This window comes from Prionailurus viverrinus, chromosome A1 (assembly GCF_022837055.1).
Source record: "Prionailurus viverrinus isolate Anna chromosome A1, UM_Priviv_1.0, whole genome shotgun sequence".
Classification (NCBI taxonomy): Eukaryota; Metazoa; Chordata; class Mammalia; order Carnivora; family Felidae; genus Prionailurus; species Prionailurus viverrinus.
Window position 1 is genome coordinate 22775887 of NC_062561.1, and position 14577 is coordinate 22790463.

Sequence of the window (14577 nt, forward strand, 5' to 3'; positions counted from 1 at the left end):
AACAGTTTTATTGTATTGCATTGTATTGTATTTATTTTATTTTACTTCATTTCATTTTATTATTTTATTTTAATTTAATTTTGTTTTTTAAGTTTATTTTGAAAGAGAGCACACGCATGTGCATGATTGGGGGAGGAGCAGAGAGAGAGAGGGATAGGGAATCCCAAGCAGGCTCCATGCTGTCAATGAGCCTGACTCAGGGTTCAATCCCACAAACTGTGAGATCATGTCCTGAGCTGAAACCAAGAGTCAGACGCTTAACTGACTGCGCCACCCAGGTACCTCAACAGTTTTATTTTTAAAAAAAACTTTTTTTCAAGTTTTTATCTAAATTGCAGTTAGCTAATATACAGTGTAATACTACTTTCAGGTGTAGAATTTAGTGATTCATCACTTACATACAACACCCAGTGCTTATCACTAGTGCCCTTCTTAATATCCATTACCTATTCAACTGCCATCCTCTCTTCCAGCAACCCTCAGTTTGTTCTCTTTAGTTAAGAGTCTGTTTTCTGGTTTGCCACCCCCCCCTCCCCTGCTGGCCCACATTCATCTGTTTTGTTTCTTAAATTCCACATGAGTGAAATCATATGGTATTTTTCTCTGACCAACTTATTTTGCTTAGTTTAATACTCTAACTCTACCACGTCATTGTAAATGGCAAGATTTCATTCTTTTTGATGGCTGAGTAATATTCCATATATATATGTGTGTGTGTGTGTGTGTGTATATATATATATATGTGTATGTATATACACACATACACATACATACATGCATACACACACCATGTCTTCTTTATCCATTCATCAGACAGTGGACATTTGGGCTCTTTCCATAATTTTGCTATTGTTGATAATGCTGCTATAAACATTGGTGTGCTTATATCCCCTCGAATCAGTATTTTTTGTATTCTTTGGGTAAATACATAGTAGGGTAATTGCTGGATCATTGTAAGCAGTTTTGGACCAGAAGTAGAAAATACATTTTTGCCATTCTAATATGCTAATAGTAAACTTTTTGTCTATTTTGAAATTTCTTCCATGGCATTTAAGATACTATAGTTTGTCCATGTTATTTATTTGTTATCTTCTTTTGGTATTGATAAAATTTTCTTTTTCTGATGGCAAAAGAGATTGTGGTTTATGAGTTGTGATTATCAAGACTTTATTGAATTCTTATGTTGATGGTAGAGGCAATATTAGAATGGATGTATTTTGATTCCAAAATGGTGTTTTCTTTAACATTGGGTAACTATTCTCCTATACTCAGATTATTAATATAATTTAAGTTTAATATCTTGAAAACTGCTTTCTCAGATAGAAAAGCCAATCATACCAATTCACTGAAGGAAATACATGGAAAATTTTATCTTTCGCATTACCCTTATCAAAACTTTCCTATTAAAAAAAATTCCCGTCAGAGTCCACCCATGTATATGTTAGTATCCATGACACATTAAAATAGTATTGTCTTCTGCATGCTTTAAACTTTATTACATTTGATGAATTAATTTATCAAATAGTGTACCATCTGTATCATTCTGTGACTGAGTGGTTTTTGGCTAAAATTATTTTGGAGATTTATCTGTGTTGATTCTGTCTAATTTTAATTGCTGTATGGTATCCACATGCCACAGTTGATAATTCTGTTGAGGAATCCTGTTGATCAATTCTGTTTGCTATTTCTAGTGTTCTTCTATTGCAAACAATTGTGAATGTGCTATAGAGTTTATCTAGGCCAGCACTGTCCAAGCTATAAGGTGTGACTTCTTAGTGATCATGAAATTATTTTAGTGAGTTGAGACCAGCATTTTCTTTTTTTTTTTAATTTTATTTTTTTAATTTGCATCCAAATTAGTTAGCATATAGTACAACAATAATTTCAGGAGTAGATTCTGTAATGGTCCTTGCCCATTTAGCCCATCCCCCCGTCCCACAACCCCTCCAGTAACCCTCTGTTTGTTCTCCATATTTGAGTCTCATATGTTTTGTCTTCCTCCCTGTTTTTATGTTATTTTTGCTTCCCTTCCCTTGTGTTCATCTGTTCTGTGTCTTAAAGTCCTCATATGAGTGAAGTCATATTTGTCTGTCTCTGACTAATTTCGCTTAGCATTATACCCTCCAGTTCCATCCACGTAGTTGCAAATGGCAAGATTTTGTTCTTTTTGATGGCCGAGTAATAATCTATTGAATATATGTACCACATCTTCTTTATCCATTCATCCCTTGATGGACATTTGGGCTCTTTCCATAGTTTAGCTGTTGTTGATAGTGCTGCTGTAAAAATTGGGGTGCGTGTGTCCCTTCAAAACAGCATACCTGTATCCCTGATAAATACCTAGTAGTGCAGTTGATGGGTTGTAGGGTAGTTCTATTTGTAATTTTTTGAGGAACCTCCATACTGTTTTCCAGAGTGGCTGCACCAGCTTGCATTCCCACCAGCAATGCAAAAGAGATCCTCTTTCTCCCCATCCTCGCCAACATCTGTTGTTGCCTGAGTTGTTACTGTTAGCCATTCTGACAGGTGTAAGGTGGTATCTCATTGTGGTTTTGATTTTTATTTCCCTGATGATGAGTGATGTTGAGCAATTTTTCATGTGTCGGCCATCTGGATGTCTTCTTTGGAGAAGGGTCTATTCATGTCTTTTACCCATTTCTTCACTGGATTATTTGTTTTTTTGGGTGTTGAGTTTGATAAGTTCTTTATAGATTTTGGATCCTAACCCTTTATCTGATATATCATTTGAAAATATCTTCTCCCATTCTGTCAGTTGCCTTTTAGTTTTGCTGATTGTTTCCTTCGCTGTGCAGAAGCTTTTTATTTTGATGAGGTCCCAGTAGTTCATTTTTGCGTTTATTTCCCTTGCCTCTGGAGACGTGTTGAGTAAGAAGTTGCTGTGGCCAAGATCAAAGAGGTTTTTGCCTGCTTTCTCCTGGAGGATTTTGATGGCTTCCTGTCTTACATTGAGGTCTTTCATCCATTTTGAGTTTATTTTTATGTATGGTATAAGAAAGTGGTCCAGGTTCATTTTTCTGCATGTTGCTGTCCAGTTTTCCCAGCACCACTTGCTGAAGAGCCTGTCTTTATTCCATTGGATAATCTTTCCTGCTTTGTCAAAGATTAGTTGGCCATGTTTGTGGGTCCATATCTGGGTTCCCTGTTCTGTTCCATTGATCTGAGTGTCTGTTCTTGTGTCAGTACCATACTGTCTTGATGATTCCAGCTTTGTAGTATAGCTTGAAGTCCGGGATTGTGATGCCTCCTGCTTTGGTTTTCTTTTTCAAGATTGCTTTGGCTATTCAGGGTCTTCTCTGGTTCCATACAAATTTTAGGATTGTTTGTTCTAGCTCTGTGAAGAATGCTGCTGTTATTTTGATAGGGATTACATTCAATATGTAGATTGCTTTGGGTAGTATCTACATTTTAACAATATTTGTTCTTCCCATCCAGGAGCATGGAATCTTTTTCCATGTTTTTGTGTCTTCTTCAATTTCTTTCATAAGCTTTCTATAGTTTTCAGTGTATAGATTTTTCACCTCTTTGGTTAGATTTATTGCTAGGTATTTTAGGGGTTTTGGTGAAATTGTAAACGGGACCGATTTCTTGATTTCTCTTTCTGTTGCTTCATTGTTGGTGTAGGAATGCAACCGATTTCTGTGCATTGATTTTATATCATGCAACTTTGCTCTACTCATAAATCAGTTCTAGTAGTTTTTTGGTGGAATCTTTTGGGTTTTCCACATAGAGTATAATGTCATCTGCAAAGAGTGAAAGTTTGACCTCCTCCTGGCCGATTTGGATGCCTTTTATTTCTTTGTGTTGTCTGATTGCAGAGGCTAAGACTTCCAATACTATGTTGAACAACAGTGGCAAGAGTGGACATCCCTGTCTTGTTCCTGACCTCAGGCGGAAAGCTCTCAGGTTTTCCCCATTGAGGATGATATTAGCGTTGGGTCTTTCATATATGGCTCTTATGGTCTTGAGGTATGCTCCTTCTATCTCTATTTTCTTGAAAGTTTTTAGCAAGAAAGGTGTTGTATTTGTCAAATGCTTTCTCTGCATCTGTTGAGAGGATCACAAGGTTCTTGTCCTTTCTTTTATTGATGTGATGAATCACACTGATTGGTTTACAGATATTGAACCAGCCCTGTATCCCAGGTATAAATCCCACTTGGTCATGGTGAATGATTTTTTTAATGTATTTTTGGATCCGGTTGGCTAATATCTTGTTGACGATTTTTGCCTCCATGTTCATCAGGGAAATTGGTCTATAGTTCTTCTTTTTAGTGGGGTCTCTGTCTGGTTTTGGAATAAGATCATGTTGGCTTCATAGAAAGAGTTTGGAAGTTTTCTTTCCATTTCTATTTTTTGGAACAGCTTCAAGAGGATAGGTGTTAACTCTTCCCTAAATGTTTGGTAAAATTCCCCTGGAAAGCCATCTGGCCCTGGACTCTTGTTTTTTTGGGAGGTTTTTGATTCCTAATTCGATTTCCTTACTGGTTATGGGTCTGTTCAAATTTTCTATTTCTTCCTGTTCCAGTTTTGGTAGTGTATATGTTTCTAGGAATTGGTCCATTTCTTCCAGATTGCCCATTTTATTGGCATATAATTGCTCATAATATTCTCTCATTATTGTTTCTGCTGTGTTGGTTGTGATTTCTCCTCTTTCATTCTTGATTTTATGTATTTGGGTCCTTTTTCTTTTTGATCAAACTGGCTAGTGGTTTATCAATTTTCTTATTAATCTTTCAAAGAACCAGCTTCTGATTTCATTGATCTGTTCTACTGTTTTTTTGTTTTGTTTTGTTTTGTTTTTTGGTTTTGATAGCATTAGTTTCTGCTCTAATCTTTATTATTTCCTGTCTTCTGCTGGTTTTGAGTTTTATTTGCTGTTCTTTTTCCAGCTCTTTAAGGCCTCAGGTTAGGTTGTGTATCTGAGATCTCTCTTCCTTTTTTAGGAAGGTCTGGATTGCTATATACTTTCCTCTTATGATTGCCTTTGCTGTGTGCCAGAGGTTTTGGGTTGTGGTGTTATCATCTTCATTGGCTTCCATGAACTTTTTAATTTCATCTTTAACTGCTTGGTTAGCCCATTCATTCTTTAGTAGGATGTTCTTCAGTCTCCAAGTATTTGTTACCTTTCCAAATTTTTTCTTGTGGTTGATTTCGAGTTTCATAGCATTGTGGTTTGAAAATATTCACAGTATGATCTCGATCCTTTTGTACTTGTTGAGGGCTGATTTGTGTCCCAGTATGTGGTCTGTTCTGGAGAACGTTCCATGTGCACTGGAGGAGAATGTATATTCTGCTGCTTTAGGATGAAATGTTCTGAATATATCTGTTAAGTCCATCTGGTCCAGTGTGTCATTCAAAGCCATTGTTTCCTTGTTGATTTTTTTGATTAGATGATCTGTCCATTGCTGTGAGTGGGGTGTTGAAGTCTCCTACTTTTATGGTATTACTATCGATGAGTTTCTTTATGTTTGTGATTGATTTATATATTTGGGTTCTGCCACATTTGGTGCATAAATGTTTACAATTATTAGGTCTTTTTGGTGGATAGACCCCTTGATTATGATAAACACCCTTCTTCATCTCTTGATACAGTCTTTATTTTAAAGTCTAAATTTTCTGATATAAGTATGGCTACTCTGGCTTTGTTTTGTTGACCATTAGCATGATAGATGGTTCTCCATATGCTTACTTTCAGTCTAAAGGTGTCTTTAGGTCTAAAGTGGGTCTCTTGTAAACAGCATTTAGATGGATCTTGTTTTCTTATCCATCCTGTTACCCTATGTCTTTTGATTGGAGCATTGAGTCCATTGATGTTTAGAGTGAGTACTGGAAGATATGAATGTATTGCCATTATGTTGCTTGTAGAGTTGGAGTTTCTGGTGGTGTTCTCTGGTCCTTTCTAGTCTTTGTTGTTTTTGGTATTCATTTATTTGTTTGTTTATTATTTATTTATTTATATCATCTTTTTTCCCCTCAGAGAGTCCCCCTTAAAATCTCTTGCAGGGTTGTTTTAGTGGTCATGAACTCCTTTAAGTTTTGTTTGGGAAACTTAATCTCCTACTATTTTAAATGACACCCTTGCTGCATAAAGAATTCTTGGCTGCATATTTTTCTGAGTCAAGCACAATGAATGTATCCTGCCACTCCTTTCTGGCCTGCAAAGTTTCTGTGGATAGGTCTGCTACAAACCTGATCTGTCTTCCCTTGTAGGTTAAGGACTTTTTTTTTCCCCTTGCTGCTTTCCTGATTCTCTCCTTGCTTGAGTATTTTGTGAATTTGACTCTGATATGCCTTATTGATGGTCAGTTTTTGTTGAATCTAATGGGAGTTCTGTGTGCTTCCTGAATTTTGATATCTGTGTCTTTCCCTAGGTTAGGAAAATTTTCACTATGATTTGCTCACCTAACCCTTCTACCCCTATTTCTCTCTCTTTCTCTTCTGGAACGCCTGTGATTCTGATGTTTTTCCTTTTTAATGAATTACTGATTTCTCTAATTCTTAAATCATGCTCTTTTGCCTTATCTCCCTCTTTTTTTCTGCTTCATTATTCTCCATAAATTTGTCCTCTATATCGCTCATTCCTGTTTTGCCTCATCCATCCTTGCTGCTGTGGTGTCCATCCAAGATTGCAGCTCAGTTATAGCATTTTTTATTTCATCCTGACTAGCTTTTACTTCTTTTATCTCCGCAGAAAGGGATTCTAATCTATTTTCGACTCCAGCTAGAGTTCGTATTATCGTGATTCTAAATTCTGGTTCAGACATCTTGTTTGTATCTCTGTTGGTTAAATCCTTGGCTGTCATTTCTTCGTGCTCTTTCCTTTGGGGTGAATTCCTTCATTTCATCATTTTGAAGGGAGAAAAGGAATTAATGAGGTAAAAAAATTAAAATTAAAAAAGTGTTAAAATTAAAAAAATTAAACACACACACACAAAATCAAATATATGATGCTAGATCTTAGGTGTGTTTTGGTCTGGGTGTTGAAAGGGTATTGATAGATTAGAGAAAAAAGGGGAACAAAAAAACGGAAATTGTTTGAAAATTTGAAAAAATGAATACATTGAAGTGACTAAAATGAATTGGGGGAATTAAATAGAATTTGAAAAAATTTACCCAGAAGTAAAAAATATAGTAGAAAAAAAATAAAATATTGTTTACATTTTTGTTAATATTTATTTATTTTTTAGAGAGAGAGAGCATGAGCAGGGGAGGGGCAGAAAGAGAGGAAGCAGGCTCCAGGCTCTGAGCTGTCAGCACAGAGCCTGATGTGGGGCTTTAACTCACAAATCATGAGATCATGACCTGAGCTGACATCCGATGCTTAACCGAGTGAGCCACCCAGGTGCACCCAAAATTAAAATCTTTTTAATAAAAATTGAAAATAAAAATGAGGCTTTTCTCTTTCTGTGTTCAAGAAAAAGAAAAGAAACAAAAAATAGAAAAAAGAAAGAAAAGTGAATAGATGGACCAGTGAACATACTGAAATACGACTGAAATCACTTCATTTTCCCCTAGAAGTCAAACTATGAAGCACTTTATAGTCCATAAACTAAGTAGGCGGAGAGACGTGTGTTCCTGAAGATCAAGGTTGGCCCAGTTGCGCGGGACTCAGTGTAACGGCTCGGTTCTCCAGTAGATGGTGCTGCTTACCTTACTGGGGTGGATTGTTGTAGTGCTGGTAGGTGCGCTTGCGCACGCGCAGGAGTGATAAAAATGGCATCACCCAGCTAGCCAGTCTCTAGTATCGGAACTCTGTTCTCCCCGATCAGCAATTGTGCACCAGTCCTTTGTCTTTGGCTTGTATCCACTCCCACTTTTACACAGTCCATGACCAAGCCCCAGGCGGCACCTCCCTCCTGAGTTTTGTCTCAGACGTAGCTGTTTTTCCCGACCCCTTACTTCTGAGGGACTGCGGCTTTGACCCTTTCTGCCCCTCTGCAGGAGGGTCTCATCGAGCAATGCCTGGGTGCCGGCCGCACCCAGGAACATTTGTGGGGCCATGCCGCTGCCAATGCCCAGAGACTATGGCTGGGTGCCAGCCCTCCCCAGAAAAAGTTCGCAAGATATTGCAGCAGCAGCGTTTCAGGGAGTATGGAAAATCACAACACACATCTGGCACCAGGCTTTACCCTTAACGACCTTGTTCCAGCACCAGCAAATGTGGTTGTTCTCCCGGGTCCACTTGGACCTTGCCTTTGGGGGACCCACACAGCCTCTACCAGGTGTCCTCCCAGCAGGGGAACCGCCTCTCCCCGTGTGACCTGAAGAACCCCAGAATCCACTCTACTCCTGGGGATTCACCCTTCACACCAGAGCACACCCAGGTATTGAGCTGCAGAGTTGCAGACTCTGCGCTCCCCGTGTTCAGAGTCTTAATGGAATTTAAACCCTCTCCTTTCTCCTTTCTCCCTTTTTAGTTCAGTCCCTGCAGCTGTTTCCACTTTTCCATTTTCTCTCCAGCTGCTTTTGGGGAGGGGTGCTTTTCCCGTATTCTCCCCCTCTCCCCAGTCTCCGTCCTCTCTCCGCCCCCAAAAGCGGTTCCCTACCTTTTGTGGCTTCTTGCTCCCCAAATTCACCTCTCCGTGCCACGTACCTGCTGAATTCTGTGGTTCAGTTGTGTAGATTGTTGTGTTAATCCTCAGATCAGTTTTCTAGGTGTGCAGCATGGTTTAGTGTTGGTTTGGCTGTATTTCATGGACACAAGACACAAAAAAACTTCGATGCTGTTCAGCCATCTTAGCTCCTCCGACCAGCATTTTCTTTTAAATAGTGAAATAGGAAAGGATAAAATAGAGTAGGATACAGTAGAATAGAGTAAGACAGAAAAAATAGAAAAAAGGATGTCCTTAAGCACATCATATAATAAGAGTAAGAATTACTTTGTCGAACTTTTGTTTCAGGTACATACATGTATCAAAAAAAAAAAAAAAGATCAAAAGACACTGCTCTGGCCTAAATATTGTTGAGTTACTCTCTAAAGTGATTATACCAGTTGCTTTTCTTACAGCAGTATGAGTGTGCTTTTTGATATGTATCCTCACCAACACTAGGTATTATCCCCCTTTAATTTTGCAGATGGGTGAGCTCTGTCTCACTGTGAGTGCATTTCCATAGTGAATTTGAGCATCTCTTAATATGTTTATTGTTTCTGTGAGTTGTCTTGTCTTTTGCCCATTTCTAAATTGGATTGTTTTTTTTTTGTTACTGATTTTTAGGTATTCTTTATTCTGGATACAAATTCTTTGTAAGCCACCAGTTATATATGTTGAAAATATCTTCTCTCATTCTGTGGCATGTGTTTTCCTTTGTTCATTTTGTTTTTTAGTATGCTATATTTTTTTAAGTTTTACCAGACATTGTGGTTTATGCTTCTGTGTCTTATTTAAGAAATCTTTCCCTGCCCTAAGGTCACAAAGATGTTTTCTATACCTTCTTCCAAAAGTATGAAAGTTTTGCTTTTTTCACATTCTAGATGGCTTCTCTTGCATTTTCTGTGTTGACATATTACAAATTAAACTGTATAGAGTTTTTTCGTATGTTACAGTATTCAAGTTGGTGAAGTATTGTCCCAAAACTTACAAAGTATAAAATCTAAAAGTTATATTTTACAATATTGATTTTTAATAATTGAGCATATCTACTGACTTTTTAATAACAGAGCTAATACAGTTTTATACTGTATACTTCTCAGATAAATAATAGCTTGTTGTAGTTGCAAGATGGTATATTCTTTTCCTTCTCTGTTTTTCTCTAATAGAATTTATGTATTTATGTTTTTCAGTCACATTAACTTTATCCTAGAAGACAACTTTACAAGGATCTAGACAGAACAGGATTAAAGATGACTGAATACTGAGCTCCAGAAACTTAAAACAATCAGGTACAAAAATATTTGGAGGGAACTTTCCCAACCAGTCAGTACAAAATAAAATGGGAACGTACATAGGAAAACTTAAAATATCCTTGAAATACAGGAGAGGGTCCAAGAGAGAAGTTTTGAAATCCATCTTGTGTTCAAACACTGGCTCTAACCCTGACTGGTTGGTGATGGTTGGTCAAGTTTTGTAAACATGTCCATAAAATGGAGGCAATGATTGTGTCTGTTCATTTTGGCTATTGTAAAGTTTAATGAGATAATATAAGGCACTTAATACTTGGCACAGGGTTACTGTTTATTTTAACCATTATTATTGTTGCTACTGTTATTTGTAATTCAAAGGTATGGTATTCTGTATATTGTGGATTTTTAGGAAGTATATATTGATATACTGCTATAACATTGATAGTAATAATAGCCTGCTAAAATCATGTAGAAAATAGAATAAGATAACTATAATACTCACATATATTCCATAAACTATATTCCTTAAGTGGTGCAAATTGACGCTAGTTTTCTCTATTTTGTTTGTATCACACTGAAATAATGTGAGAAAAAAAATCAGTCTACTTTCTACAATGCTAGAGAATTCAACAATTTTTTTTCACAGTACTGTACAATAGTACTTATTCTTGAATCATTTTTAAAGCTTCAAGAATGTTCTGACCAATAAAGATGAAATTATGTTAATCTTATGGTTAATGTTAGTTGAATCTTACAAATGTTATTTCTTTGATTGTGGTAATTTCAATATGCCACTCATGCAATTATGTCTTAACTTGAGTGTCAAATAAACACAATGGGCTGTGTTCCACCACTCTAATTTTTAAATAGGTACTATAATTGAAATTGATCAAAGACACCAAAAAGAGCTATTTATTTTCTTCTTTTAAAAACTAGGATACTCAGTTGATTAAACAAACCAACAAAACAAAACAAAAACTCTGTTAGCTGATGGAATGATTTCCAGGGGATATATTGTTAACTGAGTTTTAAAAAAAAATGCAAATTGCCCAAGAGTATATAAAATTGCTATTTTTTATGTAAGGAGGAAACAAAGCAGGAAGAATAAACCAGAAAACGATGGAATTGGTTACTTACAATGGTAGAGTGAGGGGTAGGGTGGGAAAAGACAAACCGGGATTACTGGGTAGTGTGTTGGAAAGATTTCCCTTCTACTAGGCACAAGGTAGCCTACAATGCAATGAGAGGCATCTCTTCTTTGGTCCCTTTTTCTCCTCTTATTCATTTCCTCTTTTTTCTTGCCTTTGACTTCTTTTCTAGTTTTTTTCTCTTCCTCTTTCTTTTTTCCCTCTCCTCTTTTTGTTTTTTGTTCTAGTAAACTTGGGGCAAAATGTAGATGATGCAGTTAGGATGAAACAAAACGAAAAGAATCTTCAATGCAGGCAGTCTCTTGTATACAAAAAGCTGTATTCAAAGGATGCTTTCTACCAATATATGGTATTGTGGTCTGCTGTGACCCATGTCCTGCGGTGGTTATAGCAATGAACGAGTCAGGGTTGCCTCTCTTAACAACGCTTGCAAATTAATAGAGAAGCACAGATCAAGTAGGATTAACTGTCACATGAAATTATCTTCCCATATTGGCAACTAGACCAAGTTTAATAAATAAATAAGTGAGAAAAGTCTAAGTGATTATTTTAAAAACAAGCATATCTTTTCCAAACATTAGAAACAATGATTTGTATCAGTTGTCATAGTTTGAGTTACAATTATTCTGAATATGATTATTCCTTATATTCTAAGAGACCTTTCTATAGCTGATGAGAACAAAATTTTACCAGCATTCTCTATTATAAAGCTCTAACTGCTTATAAATAATATCAGATAAAATGTTCTGATGTTAGTCCCTTTGAAATGTGGATTGTATTTGTTTGAGTAAATAGAACCCAAACTAATAAATCAGAAATATCAACATTATTAAATACGATTTCATTCTATTGCTTTGGGGTAGGGGAGAATATTTCTTTGTATTTATTTTTAGTGATGGGATAGTTAACTGTGTAATGATTGAACCACAGTCTAGACATACTGCGTATCTTTTGTTAGAGCTGCTTCTGCTGTTACTTCTATGTGGTAGAAAGCAGTCATTGTGGAGATGGTTAATTAAGGCAAGAACATTGAGTGCTGTTGCTACATACTTAGTGGCTGTTGTTGCAGATTTTTTGTTAAAGTCTAGGATAACAAAGCCATATTTGGTTCATCCTTTCATTTTTTTCATTCATTCCTCCTTTTTCTTTCTTTCTTTCTTTTTTTTTTTTTTTTTTTTCCAGCTTAGCAAATCATACACTCTTCAGTGGAGCTGAGAACTGATAAGTCTGCTGTTCACAGATTTGGAACTTTCCAATCCCAGGGAAAATTTGACCAAGGTCTAAAATTTTATTTTTCCTTATCTAGAGGAGGTCAACTGTAAAATGAAAATTTTCTACTTATTTCCTTATAGATTTAAGAATCTTCATTTATCCTGGGATTACTTTTCCAGACCTCAGCAGGAGGATTACATAAGAGACCATAAGATAGTTTCAGAACAGTTAAAACACCTTTTGGTTTTTATAGCTGTTAACTCTCATGCCTACACCTTAATTCCCTTATCTTCCCTTCACCATATTTGAGCTTAGCTTATTTTCTCTGTTAATTGGAAGTAAAATTTTAACCTGCCTAGTTTCATTCCACACACAGGATCCTGATTTTACCACATACTTTTTCCTCAGGGACTGCACAGGACTGAGTCCATATGGAAGAAGAGCTTTCCCTTTCCTATGGAGAAAGTGGCAAGGTTAGAAAAAACAAACAAAAACATGCCTCTGGAGCATGTATTTTCTGTTGCATGAAACCTATACCAATCATCTGTTGGTCATCCAATAGGAAGATCAGTGAGATAGTACTTGTCTTTGAGGGGCTCACAGTGTAGTTACTCAGATGCAAACATAATTACTGTGGGTACAGAGAATGCCAAAGGGGCTGGCAGAAAACTGTGGGTATTGTCTGAGGGGTAGGGCAGGGTTCCTGAAGATGGTGCCTTTTGAGCAGGATGAGGAGTACAGACCATCCCTGCTTTCACAGATAATACCACCCTGCAAGAGGGTCTGAGTTGAGCAATGTTTGCTCCATTCCCAGAGATTTCAGAAAACTATAAAACACCTAATCTTAGATGACATATCTTAATTCATCACAGATATTCTTTAACTTATTCATTTTCCACCACAGCTTAACATTACAGTCAACCAGCTTAAGTCTAGTCAGTGTCCAACTGATGTTAGAAGTTTCACACCTTTCAGCATGCACATCATTTTCCATCTTATGTTAATTTTATTAAATTGACATGTCTGTTCTTCGTTAGTAACAATATTAACTGCCACTGTTAACTTTCATTTTCCTGTTTTCTGCTCTTTTTAAATAAATATGGTCAAAACACAATAAAAGATGTAAATAATTATACAAAGCCAGCATAGTGTGCAAAGATGGCAGAACTTCTAAAACTGAACCATAGTATCACCATGGACATGTTTGTTGTGAACCCTTGTAGGAAAGTACGAAAGTAGCTTACAAAAGTAATGTATAGAACTTGAGAATGTTATAAAATGCTAATAGAAAAATTCCTAATTTTTCCTGGGAGCAACAGATTTTGTAAAATAGAAGAACAGACTCACAGAATTAGCAATGAAATGACTTTATTACATATAAAGTGTTACATTGCCAGGAAGTCTTCAAAAGGCAAGGTGTTGGTGGGTTTTTCTTTTTTTTGTTAGGCATGCCCAACGGGTAATTTTGGTTCTAATGCTATATGCAGTATTTTAAATTTAATTGTGACAACTTGGTAATCGTCTGGAGTCAGGTGAAGTATCATAATCTGTTTGGTTCTTCATATTGTTAGAGAAGCAGAGTTATATCAGTAGCACATACTCAAAAGGATAATAAAATGCTTCTTGGTCTCTAATTTTATGGAGCTCAGTTTCCTTAATTATATTTTTCTTGAGCTAATGTTAAAATTTCACTACTTTGTGTCTCCCAGATAGATGCCAGTGAAAGACAGGGGGGTGAGGGGCTGGATGTGAGCAAAGTAGTAAAGGAAATCTGGCCAGGAAATAGTTATTACCTATAATAGTGTTATATGTAGGAAGGAGGATTACCTGGGCCAAATTAGGACTGAATTCTAGGGACACAATCTAGATGACTTATCTTGTCTACTGCTAAGCTCTCATTTCCTGGCAATGTTTTTGCCCCATTCAGATTTGTCTGTTGTCTGCCTTGGCTCTTGCTCAGCCAGTCCCTTATTTAGCAGGTGGGCACAGAGGTGGTTGGGTGCCTTTTGTAGAGATGGCTGCTGTCATGCAGGGTGGCTGCAGGTCCTACAAGGTGCGCTATATGTGAACCCTATGCTACCTACACTCTTATTATATACACAAAGTGTATATATACATATGATACGTGTACATGTTTATAATACATACAGTGTATACAGCTGTATATACTCTTGAGTGTGTTGGAGAGAAAAATGTATTTTTCTTCTGTGAACAAAGATGTTACAGTGCCTTGAGACTGATACTAAATGTTTACCTCAAAAAGTGTAAATGTATGCATTTCGTAAAGTAAGTCATCAGTTCCCCCATGAAATAACTCCCCCAAAAGACTTAGAAAAATGAATTTTTGATGACTAACTT

General features: G+C 36.6%; 1 protein-coding gene across 9 annotated transcripts in view; it reads left to right on the forward strand.

Annotated features, from left to right (window-relative positions):
• RCBTB2 (RCC1 and BTB domain containing protein 2) overlaps positions 1-14577 on the forward strand; it is a 49755-nt gene that overhangs the window by 11620 nt on the left and 23558 nt on the right. For 4 of the 9 annotated variants that reach the window (XM_047854929.1, XM_047854976.1, XM_047854961.1 and 1 more), the window contains 3 exons: positions 9800-9898; positions 12190-12285; positions 12628-12692. In XM_047854929.1, the coding sequence (XP_047710885.1) occupies positions 12651-12692 (42 nt within the window). In that variant the 5' untranslated portion in view covers positions 9800-9898; positions 12190-12285; positions 12628-12650. The remainder of the gene's footprint in view (positions 1-9799; positions 9899-12189; positions 12286-12627; positions 12693-14577) is intronic. The other 5 variants (XM_047854940.1, XM_047854967.1, XM_047854987.1 and 2 more) reach the window with 3 other exon arrangements.